Here is an 18,498-nt window from a genome sequence, read left to right on the forward strand (position 1 = left end):
AGGAGGGAGGGGGAGGAGGGGTCGGGTGGGTGGGGGGTTGTTGGGTGCTCATCCCGGCATCCTGAGGGGAGGTAATTTGCACGGATCAAGGGGGCAAGGCGCCGCAAAGTATAAATAGTGTGACTTCAATCGAGGATCACCAGCAGGTTCCCCAACTCCGCTATACCAAAGGAGGGAGAAATTGGCCGAGGAAGACGCATCTTTATGTCCCATTTTCGGGCGCCTTCCCAGAGAGTTGGCAGCATCACCTCGTCTCGTGGCCGCACCATTGATGTCTTAAGCTGCCGTGGAGCAAAGGGAGAGAGGGGCTACGGCGAGTCTGCCTGACTGATTTTTCCTTCTTTGAGAGGAAAAAAAAACAAAAAACGAGAGTGTGTGATGGAAGAGCTTACCGCCTTCGTGTCGAAGTCTTTCGATCACAAAGTCAAGGAGAAGAAGGAGGTGATCACCTACCGGGAGGTGTTGGAGACCGGCGCGGCGAGAGCGGCCGGCCGCGGCGGGGAACCTTTAGCCCCGGAGCCCGGGAGCCGGGAGGAGGCGGCGGTCGTAGCCCGGAACGTGGCGCTCTCGCCGGGCAGGGAGACTGACATCCTCGGGCCGGAGAGGACCAGAGACGCCGGCAGTCCCAAACTCATTGACGGTAAGAGTCGATGTGGATCCGCTTGGAGAAATAGTCCATTAAGCGACTCAATGGACTCATTTATTTGGTTGCTTATCACATTTGGGCAGCGAAAGTCCATTGCAACTGTTGTTCAAATCCTTGTAGACACTTTTTTAAGTTAATCATCAATGATGGTGAAAAATCATAGACTATATATATATATAGCAATAGGCCTACAGCAAAATAAAAATACACAAATAAATATATGATTATAAATTACAATTCATTAAAAGTGGGTAACTTTTTGTTGAATGCACATTTAGTTGTCATAAAATATGTTATGCAGTTACAGCATCCACGTGTGCTTTAGGTGCACAGCCTGCTTAGATGGTGAGTGTGTTGAGTTTTACATGTACGCGCATTAAATAGCACGGATATTCGTTAACTGGTAACATGACAACAACAAAAATGGAGTAAATACACTGGATCAAACTGTGCCCTCCAAGTCTCCTTAACAAATAAACAAATACATAAATTATTTAATTCTGTTAATTTGTATTTCTGGATTATGTAAAAAAAAAAAATAATATTGGTCGTGATTTTTTTTTTTTTTTTTTTTAATAGATCAAAATGTGTCAACACATGCTTTTTAAAGCGGCTTGCCTGTTAAACGTGGCCGTGACCGGCAGCTTGTTTCCCGCGTGGATCTCTCTCTCACACGCACGCACGCACATGCAGAAAAGCCCCCCAGTAGTGGAGCACACTCACACACACACGATGGCCTTGCATATTTATAAGCACTTAATAATTAAAGAGCTTTATGTAGCTCGACAAAACATCCGAGCGGTGATCCGCTTTTTGAGGTTTTGGGGAGGGGAGGTCTGGTTCACTTTCCCTTGCTTTCACCCCCCCCCCCCAATTGAGGCCGACCGTTGCACCATTCGTCAAATAACGTGTGAAAAACGTGCAAGTCATGTGGCTTCACTCTGTCTGATTTTTATTTATTGTTATTATTTTTTTTTGAAGGCACCACGGATGTGAAGGAGAGGAAAGAAGAGTCCAGTAAGCCGATGGAGGACGAGGCGCAGACCAAAATCAAGCAAAGGAGAAGTCGGACTAACTTCACGTTGGAACAGCTCAACGAACTGGAAAGGCTCTTCGACGAGACCCACTACCCGGACGCCTTCATGCGAGAGGAGCTGAGCCAGAGGCTGGGGCTGTCCGAGGCCCGGGTGCAGGTCAGGAAACACCTGCTTGTCACACGCAGCAAGAACAAGGCATGCATAGCAAAGAAGTGAAATAATATAGCCGAAGAGAAGATATCCGATCCAGTCGTCTAAACAATAATAAAAAAAAATATTATTATTATATTTGCAACACATAGCAAATCAGGCATGCAGAACTTATCAATAAATATATGAAAAATCTGAAGTAAACATCTCAAAGATATTAAAATATATTCTAAATAATCGAGTCCTTGTATTTTTTTATTATTATTTTTTTCTATATAGGTCTCCGTGTGTAATATATAGTAACAAAGTTAATTAAATGAGAAGCAGATGCTCACACATAATAAAAACCTAAAATGTCATGTTTATTTCCGTTAATTTCAACCTAATAGCACATGTGGCTTACTTTTGAAAATAATAGAATTGTGTGTTGCGTGTAAAACAAATGTTGGGAACATAATTAAAAAAAATAACACGGAAAAAAAACAGTACAGTACACTTATCAGTTCAGTATTTTAATTAATAATAATTAACTCCAAATGACTTGATAAATACACTAACTGACTAAGTGATTTTTTTTTTAATATGGCAAAAAATAAGATATAGGCCTACATAAAAATACAATGTTGTTTAAAAAGTAATAATTGGCTTTAAAAAAAAATCAACATAACGTTTGTTTTACATAAGGAAAAAAAATGAATGGACAAATGATTGTATCACAATGCTTATATGTAAATGCACTTTCTTACACATATTCAACTAAAACTATGTAGTTTATTTGATTCCAAATATTGCCCCCCCCCCCAAAAAAGCCATGTATATCCTTTCGTATAGCAATTAAAAATATATATATTAATTTTTTTCCCCCCACTTCATTTTGATCTATTCTTCTCCAAGCAGCGATGCTTATTCAATTAATGCATCTTTAACGATCTCGCTTGGGGGGGGGGGGGGGGGGGGGCTTTGTTGACGTCACGAGTATGTGCACATGCTTTTCATCCTCAGCATCCAGCACGAGTGCAGCTTTGCCTTGCTTATATGTGTGTGTGCATGTAACATGTTGTTGGTGGTGAGGGCCCACGAGCAAAAAGACCATCTGGACAGAAACCCAATAGGGCGGTGGGAATTTTATAGCGGGGAGGAGGGGGGGGGGCATGGGGTGGTTTCTTCAAGCATGTATACGAAGAGAATTAACATACAATTGATCTTTTTGTGAAAATATAAATGCAAATAATAACTGTGGTCAACAGAAGAAGTTTAAAAAAAAATCTGGGGGGGGGGGGTGTCTCTCCCACATAATTGTGATGAGGGATCTGCATAAATGCGCTTGTTATCAAGGCATGCTGCGTCCTCGCTGTATATAATAGGCTATATATGAAACAGTCTTTATTTTCTATTTCTTCCTGCCTCAATCGATAGCTCTGCTTTTATCACCGCTATAAATTCCAAGTGGACCGCGCACAACATGTTCAACAAATGAAATCCGCCGACAGCCAAATCGATAATATTTTCTATATCACAACAATACATGCCACGGAGTATTTGTGTTAATTTAACTAAATGTGCTGTTCCGCCGTGTAATTTGCGTTGAAGTGTTTTTTATTAAAAATGTTTGGGCACGCAGTCATTAATGTTAGCGGTCATTTAATGAGAGGAAAGCGATGCAATGAGAGAAGAAGAAGAAGGGAAAAGCATCATCATGGCTCCTACTCGATAGCACAAAGTCCATTCAAAGTCTGCTGGGACACTCATGCAGATGAAAGATGACACCAGCGCTGACAAGGTTATTTATTACAACCCAATCTCCGCAATTCGCTTGAATAAAAAAAAAAAAAAGTCGATATTGTATTTTGTTTTCGTGCATATTGCCACGTTTGGCTGCAATGGCTCCCTGCTAAATGCACTGGGATTTTTCACTCCTCTGGGGATTTTTTTTTCTCTCCCTTTCTTGTGGTTATTGTCACTTAAGAGGGATTACCAAGACCCCTCCCCCAATCACACAATTAATATGAATTTATTTCACATGTGTTGCTGTAGGTTTGGTTCCAGAACAGAAGAGCTAAATGCAGAAAACAGGAGAACCAGTTACATAAAGGTACATGCACACGAGCACGCTGAGAAATGTGAATTTTCATGCTATGGTTGACATATGGTGCATTCTTGCATGATAAAGAACACAACAGACGCCAGGTTTGGTAATCAAGAAATTCAATGTTCTGGAAAATGACTTTTTCATTCCTAAATAGCAGTGTAAATGTAACAGTCTGCTTAATTGTGGGAACATAAAAAACTCAACTTAATAATAATTCAATCAACACGTAAAAATGATGTACAGGAACATTGTACCTAAACAATAATAATAATAAAAACAGTTCAAATGTATTGAACTTGAAGTTAAATCAGTGCTTTTCAATTATAGTCTGTTGCGCAACCCCCAAGAAAGAATAATGTGATATATAATTTGTCTGCGAAATTGTTAGAAGTACACTTCTGCATAAAAAAAAGAAATATAGATCAAATTACAACCATAGGAATAACTTCATGGGTTTTTTTTTGTCGGTCAGAAAATATTTTACATGAATCAATTTGCTTGAAATATATATTAATATATATATATATATATATATATATATGTGTGTGTGAAAGAGATCACCACTGCCGCCTACTGGTGTGGATGTGCAATTACACATTATTCTTGTATGAAATAAACAAAACAAAAAAACATGTTCGCCACCCCATTACTCGAGACATAGTTAGCTAGTTACTTAGTTACCTAGCTAGTTAGTTAGAGAGAGTTAAACACAACTGAACAGTACTCAAGATTGTGAGTCTTTCCACATTTGGCAAATCACTGGCTGACTGTCTCATCATGTTGGCTGCGTTGGTTTCCCCACTTTCACGTTATTGGGAGGAAAATAATTATTTACTAAGGTGGAAAATGCTAACTCGTTAGTAGCAAGAGACAGGACAAGCAACAATATAATGAAAACTTGCATGCAGCGAGAAAGTTCAAATACAACCTATGTCTCTTCAGACATTATACAGGGATGGAAGGGGCACCCAAAAAAACAACAAAAAAAAACGAACAAAAACCCCAGCCCTGTCATTTTGACTTTCACGTGCACCTACGCATGCTCACAGCCCATTTTGTACCAGAGAAGTCATTTTGTCATAAAATCCAGTCAGGGTTTCATGAAATAAATAACGAGATCAACACACTTGGAATACAAGTAGGATCAAGTCTAAGTAAAAAAAGCAACATTTTGCCGAGCTTAATTTGCTCACGCAATTTTATTTGCCTTTGGTGTAGGCTACTTCTATCTCGTGTATTTGCTAGTTAACGGCCAATCACAGCCCACACCGTTTTACACACTAGGATTAAAAACAAACAAAAAAAACCCACAATGACACAAAAGTCTCTTAATTCTCCACAATTCTTAAGTGATGCATTTTACGTGGGTCTAACACCGCTTGTATTATGAATTTGCCGAGCAAGGTTCTGGATACGTGTGTGTATTTTATTCCACGATGACTGGACGGAATGACAAAACAAAGACATCCTTCACTAATGTTGTTTGCTTGCTATGGTGTAAAAACAACAGATCTAATTGATAATGACTGTAAGAATCAAATGGCTTGCTCCCTCTGAATCGTGGGATAAAATGGAGGAAAATACGTATTAAATAGCAGCGCGTTGGCCCCAAAATATGCCTTGTATGCCAGAGGGCCAGTCCAGCCCTGATCGTGAACATGATGCAATCGGCGCCCCCAAACACAGACTCGTTCTTGCCTTCTCCCACACACTGGTCCGCTAACATACTCATAGTATATATTTCTTCAGATAGCATAAGGTACATCATGCACCTGTATATCCGCTTAATGTGACACATTTTTTTTTTTTTTTGTCCGAAGGAGTGCATAAAACACGTTTAATGTGACCCCTATTCCATTCTCGTGCTTATTTAGTATGCAATTTCCCACTCAGTGGTCAACTGCTTGCGGATGAGGCTCTCATCTCAGCATTGTTTTCTACCAGGAGTCCTGATTGGAGCAGCCAATCAGTTCGAGGCTTGCCGCGTGGCGCCGTATGTCAACGTGGGAGCTTTACGGATGCCATTCCAACAGGCAAGTGTCTCGTTGAAGGGGTCCTCAAATTGCAATCTTTGACTTAAAGCTTGATTGTAGAACATTGTGCTTCTTTCTTTCTAACACAAAAAAATACTCTTAGGACATCTGCAGTATGTTTATTGTTGTGATTGTGAACCTTCAGGGGACAGTGTGCTAAGGGCATAGCATGATAAAAATGTGTACAGTATTTCAAGCTGTTGAGTCCCAAAAGGCTGACTTGAGGATAGATTTTCATGTGTGTGTGTGCGCATTATTGACGTCTATAAAAAAAAGCACAAATTCCAGTTTCGTGGTGTAAAGTGGAAATGTGCACAATAGGTTTGACTTTTGTTTGAATGGATATTCCACATGCATTGAAAGGTTTAAAAACAAAACAAAAAAAAAACATAACAGGCCTATTTACATGTCATGTGAGGAACCCTATACCGCTTATCACCTAAAGCAATTTCTGTGTTTATATAATCGAGGGCCTACTGATGCTAATCGTATTGAAGATATTATTTGTCCAAATTCCAATTGATAAAATATTGAAAATATAATTAGTAGAATATGTAAATTTTTCATGCACAGACTGTATGGACGCCCATTGATCATTTACATTTTGGGGGCATTTTGTTTTATTGTTATTAATATTATTAATAGAATGGTTATTTAAATGTTTCATTATAAAATTGGACAGAATGCCCTATGGTCCACTAGTTTTAGTCTCCCCACCCATGGAACATTACATCAGCAACTGCTAAGCAGCGCAGTGAGAAACGATCCAATTTCATTTTATTGGCTAGGAAATTATTTACTTACCACAAATAATGCATCTTTTTCTATCAATGCCAGCAACTTACAGTGACAGGTAGAGCAAAATAAAAAAATTAAAATGAATGGCAGAAAGTATAATGAACCTCCTATCTATTTTTTTTGTTATTAGGACATTTTTATTTGTTAGTGTGCCTTGAGATAAAAAAAAAAGTTTAAAATATGTCAGTTCACTCTAAAAAATTAAGGTGTTTCAGAGGTTCAATATTATACGCCTGGTTCTATAATATATAGCAATACTGGGGTTATTTAGTGGTTCATTATTGGTACATAAAGGTGATAATTCTTTAGAACATGCAAGATTCTACATTGTCCTACTGAAGCACATGGAGTTCTTGAGATATTTATAGAACACAGAAGTGTATAAATATACCCACTGATGATTTGGGATTTACTGATTTTGTAAAAATAGAATTTAAATATATAAAATTAGATTCTAATTGAGTAATATTTAGAACCATTGCAAAATGGTTGGTTCAATGTACCACAATGAATGAGTGCAAAATACTACCGAAAAGTGTTTTCCTTAGATTTTTTTTGAGCATGTGCTTCTTCTAGTGGTATGCAAAATAATCACTGCTTAAGTACAGTTCAGTTGTATTTAACTTTTAAAGTACAACTAATTTGCACTCAAGCTTTAAGAACTGTTTGTTTTTAATATTTCATTTATGTACATTGTGTATGCAAATTTCATGTAGCCTATAATGCTTTTTACTCGTTACTTAAGTAGTTTTTTACTCAATTTGAGCACAATATGTCACTTATAAGAATAGAATATCTATCTCGTTTAGAGTTTGTTTGTTTTAAATAAAAGGTTTCCTCTGACGTTTGATTTGTTTATAGAATTGGATCACATCCTCTCAATGGCCCACTTATCTTCTAGCCGCTCCCAAATCTACACTAAAAATCAGCAGCAGCAGCAGAAAAAAAAAAAAGAAGACAAGTTTAAGTGAATGTCCCATGAGCCAATGCGAATTTAACGCATGTTCTTCCCCCCTTCTCTCCCCCCACCCCCTCCTGCGTGCGTCCCGTAGGATAGTCATTGCAACGTGCCGCCCTTCTCCTTTCAGGTGCAGGCGCAGCTGCAGCTGGACAGCGCCGTGGCGCATGCGCAGCACCACCTGCACTCGCACCTGGCCGCGCACGCGCCCTACATGATGTTCCCGGCTCCACCCTTCGGCCTTCCGCTGGCCACGCTCGCCGCCGAGTCGGCGTCGGCCGCGTCCGTGGTGGCCGCCGCAGCCGCCGCCAAGAACACCAGCAAGAACTCGAGCATCGCCGACCTGAGACTCAAGGCCAAGAAACACGCAGCCGCGCTGGGCCTGTGACGACGACGACGACGTCGCTCGGGAGCGCGCACGCACGGCGGACGCCACCGCCAGGGTCACGCGAGGACGCTATTTATGTTTTTCCGATGAAGGACAACTATAAGAATAAAGGCTATTTAAGAGATTATGAAAGGTGACTGCTTTGATAGCCTGTGGGGAGGGATTTTTCTACGCCAAAAACAAACAAACATGGACGGCCCTTGTGGCAGGAGCAGGAGGAGGAGGAGGATGCAGCTGGCGGTCGAAACTTTGTCAAACAAGTCGAACCATTCTGCAGTCTGTTTTAACATCTTATTATTAATAATATTATTATTATCAGGACTTATAGATCGAGGCTGGCCTCGTTGTAGTTCAACAGCTCCCTGCCAAGAAAGGAAGCGAAGGGATTCTTATCCAAAATGTTTGCATGAGTCAACACGCTGACCAATATGACCTTTTTTTTCTTTTCTTTTTTTTTAAAGGTGACGCCAGACACCACAAATGTGAGATCATAATATATGTTTTTTTTTTTTTGCTATTTGGTGTCACATCTCCTTTTAAAGGGGATGCTTATGTTATATATATGACAGTATATAACAAAAAATGACTAAAGTGGTACGGGCACATGTAAAATATGTTTATACACAAAAAACATGCATTATTTTTGGTTCATTCTTTTCATTTGACTTCATTTGTGTGTAAGCTACGTGCTTCCTGTATGTAATTTTATATATATATAAATATATGACAGTGAAAGTGAACTCACCTGAGGCACGGGTTTCTTAAAAAAAAAAAAAGAAAGAAAAATAATACTCATGACAATACCTTTTCCATCACATGTGAAACGTGAATCCATCTAACCAAAATGTTTTTGTTTTTTTTGTTCCTATAATAAATTAACTCAAAGTTCTTTAATGACTTGGCAATTTTATTGTAGCGGTGAGGGGCCCTTTGTTTGGATGTTATTTATTGGTAAAGAATTGTTTTTAAATAATTCATGACTGTGGCGGACGTCTTTTGATAACGTCACGAGTGACAGGTCCGTTTAGTGAGGAACATTGCTTGTTCCTCTGCCAAACTCATGCATTATGCATGCCTTTTGGTCATGGAACATTTGGAGAGGCGGACTGATCATTTTCACTATACAAGCGAACACAACAGGGAGATAACAGATAAAGAGCAGTCAAGTTTGGCACCCCCTTTCTCAATTCTTTATTTATTTACAAAACGTCTTTAGTTTTGTCTATGCTGCCAGACACATCCCGAAAGTAGTGATTAATTGTTAATTGACGTTGGCAACAGTTGAAACCGTGGTGGTCAAAAAGGGCCTGTCCGCCATTTTTGTTCAAATAATGCCTGCAGATCAAAAAGGAGGCGGCCTTTGTGTGAAAGCTTCATTAACGCCTGCGCCTCACAAATTCATTTCCTGACATCTTAATCGCATTTTATTGAACAAACACGTGACGCGCAGGCAGATCGCCTTACAATCCCCAATTTCCGCACGCAACAACAGTGTCCCGAGCTATTAATTAATAGCCAACTCGCACCGAGTCTGCGTGTGTGTGTTGGCATTCGGGGGCAGGATCTAGACGCCAAATCTATTGAATTATTGATCGCCGGCCTCGCCAGTAATGGAGGAGACGGAACTGGGAAACTGAACTGATCGTGGGAGTGTGCATTGTCCCACTCGGGAAGAGGCTCTCACAGGCCAAAACATTAGGAACACCCGCATACGGTATTGAGATCTAAAACAGGAGGGTATAGAACAGTACTATAGGAAACATACTCAGTATTACTCATCCATAGCCATCTTGACGGAATCAGAACCATCTTTATTGGCCAAGCATGTAAAAACACAACAAATTTGTGTCCGGTAGTCAACTTTCTAAAGGCGGAAAAGTGACCAAAGCTACAGCAGGCCGGTACAATAAAAACAACAGTAATCAAGACACTGGTTAACAACATGGCGTCCGGGTACTTCGGCTTCCTACCACATTCCAAAACATACGTTCGATTAAATTTAAGACTAAAAAGTCCCTGCGCTGAGTTTGGCGGAAGTTCAGCACCTTGCTCAAGGGTACATAGTTGGGAAGGAGACCAAGCTCTATCCAACTAATTGCCAATAACAGATTTGAAAACAGACCCTTGGTCTTAAAGCTTGCTGGGTTGGGGAATCTTTTTTCCCCCCAATCGGGTTCCATTTCAGTACTTTACATTTTGTACAGTGGAACCTCAGTTTTTGTGAATCATCTGTTCCAGAAAGTCTAACTTGTACCAAACCCAAAGTAATATTTCCCACAGCAAATAATGAAAATCAAATTGATCCGTTACAGTCACCTGATTCTCAAAAATACCAAAAAAAAAATACATTTCCCAGTGAATAACTATAGTTTCACATACAGTAATCAAAATAAATGACTGATAAAGTAGATAAATGTACATATTGGGTGAAATGAACTCAAAGCAATAACAATGTTTCCGGTCTGCGCAACAACAGTCGGATAAGTTGCCGCAATGCTGGCATAACACAGCCTTTCAAAAGTTGGACTTTGAAAAATAAAAGCACCTGAGTAACAAATTCACCACACTTTCTTTGGCGCCATGGTGGCATTTTTAAGCAGTCACATTTCAAACTATTATGTGCTTGTTTATTGAGTGAGATGGCAAAAAAAAAAAAAAAAAAGCCATGGGGCCAAGAAAAGTGTAGTGAAACTGTGCTTTTATTTTGAAGGTGTGACTTTTGACAGGATGTGTTACGCCATTGTTACCCCAGTTTCTACTAAGTTTACTGTTAAGTTAAACATTGACAAAGAGAGTTACGCTTAGCGACGACAAAGCTTCACCTTTCAGTTTGCTAGCTTAATGCTAACACGCCATCTGATAGGCTTTATGCCCATTTGTCCAAAAGTGGAGTTGTATTTTTCCTCGATAAAATACACATGACGCTTTTGGAGGACTGCTGGAACGCATTAATGACATTTACATTGATTTCAATGGGAAAATATGATTTGAGATGAGTTTTTGAGTTACAAGTGAGGTCATGAACAAGGGAACAGTTGAACTTTTTTTCTTTTTTTTTACGGGTTGGGTGCTTGGAGGTTTTAGCAGTTTTTTTTAGAATTGCATGGGCTGCATCAAATGCTTTTGTGGGCCAAATATGCACATAGACAATTTTTTTTTACAAACAGCTGTACAATTCAACAGTGTTAGTGATTCTAAAAATCTGGCAAGTGTTTGGAACATCTTTTCGACTTTACCTCCCAGGACCCGTGTGAAGGCTTCTGCCGAGAAGGGAGGTGGCCGCTATCAGGCCGCCCCAAGATGGGGTGCGGGAGTGGAGGGCCCTGGAGACAATGAGACGGGGACACACAAGTGCCCTGCTGATTAGACACACAGACGACCCCCACTCTCCTCTCAACACACTCTTAAGATACACACATACGCACACACCCAGTCTGACGGGAGCCAGCCAGGCTCTCACGGGCTTCTCGCTGTCTTTATTATAATCTCACATCGCCGCCTTCGCCTTCATTCCTCGACATACATGCTTCACCGCCCTCCATTGTGCACAGAGGAGACATGAGTAGTCAACTGCTGTAATCATTGCTTCTGAAAATGAATCAAATCCAACATTGGACGTTGCGCGCGCACACACACACATACACACACACACACTGGTGAGTCACAAACAGCACTCCATCCTTCATATCAACTGGTGCCGTCTTGTTGCTATATTTACCTCAGCACGGCCCCTGAGACAAATGTGCAATGCGCTCTCGTTTCCCCGCACTGGGCCCTTTTATTTATCAAATTAGAGCATGTTAAACACTCTCAGGCAGCCGCTTGCACTGACAGCCAACCAGATTGTAAATACTGCATTTATCTGCGTTGAATGAATTTGCGAGGGGAGGTACACTCAACGGCCACTTCATTAGATACGTGGACGCCATATTACAAAATTGTACAGCAAATTAATTTAAAAATATGCTTGGTTGTAGTTTGTAGTGGTGTAAAAGTGCATTACACGTTTTACCTAATATCTGAAATGCACAGTTGTAAGAAGATTGTGGTAGTATAGTATAGTATATCCAAATATTTTCATCATACTGTACAGTAAACCACCATCTATTGTGGCACCAGTGCAATAATTCAAATACCTGATATACTGTTAAAAAAAAAAAACTATATTTAAATACTCCCTAGGCATGTTTTTTTTCTTTTTAATAGCATTTATGACACTTGCTTTTTAAGGTCTTTAAACACACTTTAAATAATATAAATACATTCAAAAACATACTGGAAGCAAGCAAGAAGAAAAGATTATACAAAAGGTCTACCGCCCCCCTCAAAGTGTTTACAGGAAACAAATCCCAAACTAACAAACTTTATTTATCCTACAATATAGATTAAAAAAAACCTGCCCAAAGGTGTACATTATGAAAATAACCTACAACCATTATTTTATGTAGGCATAAAATCCAGGATGATCCAAGAGTGAGACATTCAATAATCTTTCTCATCTCTTTAGCAAAAATGAGGTTCATCTTGAAACACTTCCTGTTTTCTTCTCTTCTTTCAAATTCACTCTGTTAAACACAATTGTGCGTCGCCCCTTGGGCCCAAAAGTGGAATTACACAACCAAACTAAATAACAAAATTGAGTTATAACTGGACCCCCCAAACCTACCAATAAAAAGAAACCTCACCTTTCAGAGTGGCCTTTTATTGTGGGCAGTCGACGGCACACCTGTGCACTAATCATGGCGTCTAATCATCATTTTATGGCACACCTGTGAGGTGGGACGGATTATCTCGGCAAAGGAGAAGGGCTCACAATCACAGATTTAGTGAACAACATTTGAGAGAAATGGCGATATTGTGTATGCGGGAGAAGTTTTAGATTTTTGAGTTCATCTCCTAAAAAATGGGAGCAAAAACAAAAGCGCTGCCTATATTTTTGTCGAGTGTAGTTCAAATGTAGACAAGATGGACGCCATAGTGCTACAGTTTGAATCATCTTTTATCGGTCTGAAAACAAAAATGGTGTCGAACATCTCTACTTTTTTCGCAATATTTTTACTCAAGGTTATAATACCATCAAAATCTGATACTGGCCAACGCCTAATCAGCACTCAGAGCATTTTTGACACCAAGGTGCAATGTAGTTCTGCCACAATAAACATAAAATAGTGATGGTGTGAATCAGAATTAAGCATGATGTACTTATAGGCTACAGCTATGTCATGGCCCAGCGTCCAGTGAGCGCACGTCTTGTACTGCACCAGAGATGACAGCCAATAGATAAAAACCCGACTTCAAAGGCATCAAAAGGAGCCAAAGTGCTGAAACTCCCTCCCGTAGCACTCAGGCGAGCAATTAGGACGCCGCATCTCCGCCTGTTATCACATGCGCGCGGGCCCGGGTGGCTGACCGCAGCACTCGGTGTGGGTTGCAGTCTGGCGGAGGACTGCGGCATGCCGTATTTGATTTCACCGTCGGATGAAAAGTGGGTGTTTGCGCAGTTTTGACCCCTACTGCGATTCGAGAGGCCCCTCCAGCGGTGATTACGTGCACAAAAAAAAAAAAAAACAACAACAGCCGCTATCCCCTGCCTTCACACTGCTTAAGTAGCACCAAAACAGAGGTCAGAGGTGAATAACAAATCTAATTGTTTCACTGTTTCCTGTTTTAGGTCCCCTAGAGGCAACCTATACATTTGTATGCACTTGCCACATTTTTTTTTAACGTTATTCTCTTCCAGTTGCGACTGGCTGGAGATAACATAATGTTCAGTATACCTAACTCTCTGCCCTCACACGGCCATTCCAGATTGGAGGGGGTATTCTTTCCATTTGGCCTTCTCTACTGCGGATACGGCGGAAGGTTTAAAGTGCGGTCCAAATGAGACAAAGAGAGCGATGAGGGCTGTGCAGGAAACATTTGGCCCACGAGCTGGTAAGAAGTACAGCGGAACCGCGTTTGTACACACACTCTTATGTTACAAGAAAGCCATTTGGAACGCGCACCGCAGCGTGTGACTCGAGGCCGTCTGAAGTTGACAGAAACGCATCATTTTGAAAAGACAACAAAACAGCAGAAAATATTTGCATGGCAGCGATCAAGTATCTTTTTAATGTGGTGGAAAAAGCAGGGAGGTCCCCGCACCATTGTGTGCACAGTGAAACACTTTTAAACAGAGAGATGCATGCGGCGCAGTGTTAAAGTGGTTAGCACGCCTGCCTGACAGTTTTGAGGGTCAGGGTTAGAATCTCAGCTTGCATGTTCTTTCCGGGCTTGCGTGGCTTTTCTGACATTAATGTGATCTATAATTTGCATCCTATCAACAGGCCATTTAAAAAACAAACAAACAGATATATAGCTGTTGCACAAGTGTGCACACCCTCTTATAATATAACCCTCAGGACATGGCTGTGTTCAGAATTAACCAATCACATTCAAACACATGTTAAATGGGAGCTAGCACACACTTACCACCATTTAACGTGCCTCCGATTAACCGTAAATAAAGTTCAGATGTTCTAGTAGGCTTTTCGAAAGTCGAGCGATCATGTCAGAGCTTTCTGGAATGCAAGCATGTTATAAAAATGTAAAAAATAACTTTCATATGTGCAGAGAATTCACAAAAGCATCACCCAACATTTTTTGGGGCGTTTTATGTGGAGCTGGAATGTATTGATGGCATTTCAATTAATTTCAATGGGAAAAGCTGATTTGAGATACGAGTGTTTTGACCTCTGGGCTGTTGGGGTTTTGTCATAATGGAAAATAAAGCCTTCGTTTTTCAGTAAGAGCATCAATCACCTGTGAACTGTAAATGTTACTCTCTTAACGCCGCTTGTCTTGCCATCGCCGTAAATCTATGTTTGTGCCATAGAAAAATCAATACATCTTATTTAGGTTTGAAAAAATATAACTGCGCTTGATATACGGTTGCAATTGACTTTTCCTGTCCTTTGCTCTCTAACTGCAGACAAGTGCTAGGATTTTACGAGACTTAAATATGTGCATTGACCAAACATTAGCTCTACTTAGTAATGAAAGCACCCACAACTATTGGCATGTGTCAACAGTTTATTATCATGATGAAGTAAAATGAATTTGTGCCATGAAACCTCAAGGGCTGAGCTAAATATGTGGGCACATTTCATGTGAACTGCTCTGCGGTGTCCACTTGAGTTTATATGGGGTCCAGTTACATGCAGATCAGACGGCTGGAATCTGTTATTGATTATTTTTTTCTCATTTCCTGGCTGCCACAGTCTGTCTGTCCAATCTGCTCCTCAATTAGAATAGACAGAAGAACTCTTCTTTTTTTTCCCTTCAATGTACAAAGCTGACTACTTGGGACAAGGTTTTAAAATCCAGTAAAAATGCTGGGTTAGCGTTATAATAATTCATTAAAAAATAATATTATTACATATTATTAATGACATTTATTAATTTAATACTTATAAATATGATACTTGTATTAATTTAACATTATTTTAAATTATATTATTAATGACATTAATTTAATAATTAAATGAATAAAAATCCAGTAAAAATGCTGGGTTAGCGTTTGAATAGTTAATTAAAAATTTATATTATTATATATTATTAATGACATTAATTTAATACTTATAAATATTATAATTATATTAATTTAACATTATTTTAAATTATATTATTGTTATTATATATATATATATAAAATATATAATAAAATAATTAATTTATAAATAACATTTACAATTTAATAGCCCTGATTAACCTTAACCCATTTGCTGGGTAGATGTGTATTTTGCACAGATTACTTTTACCCAGCAGATTGGGTTGAAGAAGAGCTGAAGCTGGTCGGCATTTTTGGACAGTTTTGTGAATGGTAACGGTTGGGAAAACCCTTTACGCCATGGGCCTTATTTCCTAGACAAGCGCCTGTGCACTTGACGTAAAAACGGGCGCATCTTCATTTCTGTGCTGGGTCGGGTCAAGTCTAGTCTACCGTGTTTGGGACCCAGTTGCCCCTCGCTGGGCGTTCTGGTGGAAGGAGCAGCCCTGGCACATATGGCAATTTGTTGACAAACACTAGACTAGATTTTAGACTCGCAAAAAGCAGGTCTGATTGGTGACGAGGTGGTCAACCCAATTTTTGTGGATTTAATCAAGGCGCAGGCAGATAGATACGGCTTAACCCGTTTAAACACACTTTGCATGCGCACGCCCCGCGAGTCAATTTTTGCTTCTGCAATGTTAAGGACTGTGTGCGCTTCGACTACCCTGGTTTGATTTATTTGAATGGAAATGAGAGGAGCCGCTTTCACAACGGCTCAAAACATCATTATATTACTTATTTTAGTCATTTAGTGAGTTATTTGAACTCTTTCGTACTTTCCTGCCTTCATAAGCATTCACTTGTTTTTTCTTAAGCTGCCACCCTCTCCTTCCCAAGCCAAGCCATTCCCGACACAGTGAACAGCTGCTATCTTAATTCTAATTGCTCCTAATATTCTTTCCACACGAGCATCGCTTTATGATCATTTTTAGTCGTCATTATCGTCTCGTACAAACATGGATGATGTACCATCAACAGATGGATTCAGTGTCTAATAAATAATCTAAGAAGTTTTCCTAGTGCATATCAATAGTTGTGTGAGCTAGTGGAATATATGCTAAGAGTTGAAGAGCTTTCCATGTAATAGAATTTTAAAGCAGGAAAGTGCTCATGTTTTCCGAGTGCCTACTTTGGATTTCATTGATCCTGCCACTTGTGTCCCCTCACTGATACAGCAGTATTGACGGCGGCGCTAATTCATTCCTCAAGTCGGCATTGTCCCCAGGCAGACAAACACGAGCACACGTTGCGCGCCCACGCTTTTATTACACGCTCATAAAGACTGTCCGTCAAGGTGCAGTGTAAAGACGTTGGCCGGGATGGGCATGTTGAGTTGAACCTGCAGTGGGCTCGCATGCGTGGGTTGGGGTGAGCCACTGACGGGGAAGAATGCATCGTTTCAAGAACAGGCTGATGCAAATTGATGTCACGAGCTGAGAGAAGGGCAGGCAAATTTGCGAAGAGCTGCTGACTGGGCTGCATTACAGGGCCAAGGAGGCATCGGAGGAGGCAGGACCCCCTTTAGTGGTGCCACCTTCTATTGGATTACACTGTTGGCTCAACTATTTGCCAACGTCTAATTAAATAGGCCCGTGTGAGCTTCCAACACTGCGGGGGAGGGTGTGTGTGAAGGACAGTATCTCATTGTGAAACGGGATGTAAAAATAGATCTCACAAGTTAGCCACTTGCTCACACTTGGCGACCTTCATTTTGGAATATGCCACTACTACATTTCTGTTTGGTTGGCTGGTGAGAACAAAACGTGTTCTTTTAATAATCAACATTTCTGTTGAGCGAGATGTACGCGTTGGAAATGTTTTCATATAAATATTGATTGTGAACTGTAGCAGATGAAAAATGGCACAATACTTGATCATTGATTTGATCAGAAAATGGATAAATAGATCTATTTATTACTCTACAGTTGACACCTGCCATTGATATGTATTGGGAAAAAAACCCACACTGCAACATTTTAAAAAAATGCAGATAAGCGCTAAATATATTTAATGTTTACAAAATCTCCTTCTCTGACATTAATTTAAAAAAAAGGATGAACATCGCCAGTTATTCAGGTGGCTGAGAGTTTTGCTAAAGCCAACGCTATTGTTTTTTGCTATCTTAGTTCAACAGCTGTAAACAAGTTCATACACTTACCTTGCTATGTGGCTTCACATTCTGCTTCCGTTTGGCTCCGGCACAGATGAACCCTATCTACGCAAACTTGATTGACTTTCTAAGTAATCATATTGTGAGAATAGCTGAACTCACGTTGGGTATTGTCAGGGTGGAACGTGAGTGGATGAGAGATAGTGGTCCCAAATGCAGGGAAAAAGGAATCATTATGGTATTTTTATTAACCATAGGGAGAAAGGTGAGCAGCAAATCTTGACTGGACTGGTCGCCATGACTGGACGGGACGCGGGTGGACTGGTCGCCGTGAATGGACAGGACATGAGTAGACCTGTCGCCATGACTGGAACGAGCGTGACGTGACAGGACCTGATTGGCCTTGACTTGACTTGCTGTGGAGTGACTTCACTTGGCTCGGACTATGGCTTCTTGGCTGTGACGAAGACGACTTGGCCAGCTGTGGCGAGGACGACTTGGTCAGCTGTGGTGAGGACGACTTGGCTAGCTGTGACGAGGACGACTTGGCTAGCTGTGGCAATGATGACTTGGCTACCTGTGGCAATGATGGCTTGGCTAGCTGTGACGAGGACGGCTTGGCTAGCTGTGGCAATGATGACTTAGCTAGCTGTGACGAGGACGACTTGGCTAGCTGTGGCAATGATGACTTGGCTAGC

At 40.5% G+C, this 18,498-nt stretch overlaps 1 protein-coding gene and 1 long non-coding RNA gene across 3 annotated transcripts; one reads left to right on the top strand and one right to left on the bottom strand.

Annotated features, from left to right (window-relative positions):
• Positions 1–36: 36 nt before the first annotated feature.
• Positions 37–8,988, top strand: shox2 (shox homeobox 2). Of its 2 annotated transcripts, none has more exons than XM_086079782.1 (5): positions 37–640; positions 1,628–1,839; positions 3,868–3,925; positions 5,867–5,955; positions 7,842–8,988. In XM_086079782.1, exons 1-5 carry the CDS (start codon positions 379–381, stop codon positions 8,097–8,099), a joined length of 879 nt encoding a protein of 292 aa, XP_085935908.1. In that variant the 5' UTR covers positions 37–378; the 3' UTR covers positions 8,100–8,988. The 2 variants fall into 2 exon arrangements, with proteins under 2 accessions (XP_085935908.1, XP_085935907.1); XM_086079781.1 differs by having other exon boundaries at positions 39–640; positions 7,806–8,988.
• On the bottom strand, positions 1,628–11,669 carry LOC147171274 (uncharacterized). The gene is made up of 3 exons (XR_015095491.1): positions 11,529–11,669; positions 11,336–11,422; positions 1,628–1,851 (listed from the first exon to the last, which is right to left on the bottom strand). It is a non-coding gene; the product is annotated as an uncharacterized LOC147171274 (long non-coding RNA).
• Positions 11,670–18,498: the final 6,829 nt, after the last annotated feature.

This window comes from Leptonotus elevatus, chromosome 7 (genome assembly GCF_054856555.1).
Source record: "Leptonotus elevatus isolate MCC_2025b chromosome 7, RoL_Lele_1.0, whole genome shotgun sequence".
Taxonomy (NCBI): domain Eukaryota; kingdom Metazoa; phylum Chordata; class Actinopteri; order Syngnathiformes; family Syngnathidae; genus Leptonotus; species Leptonotus elevatus.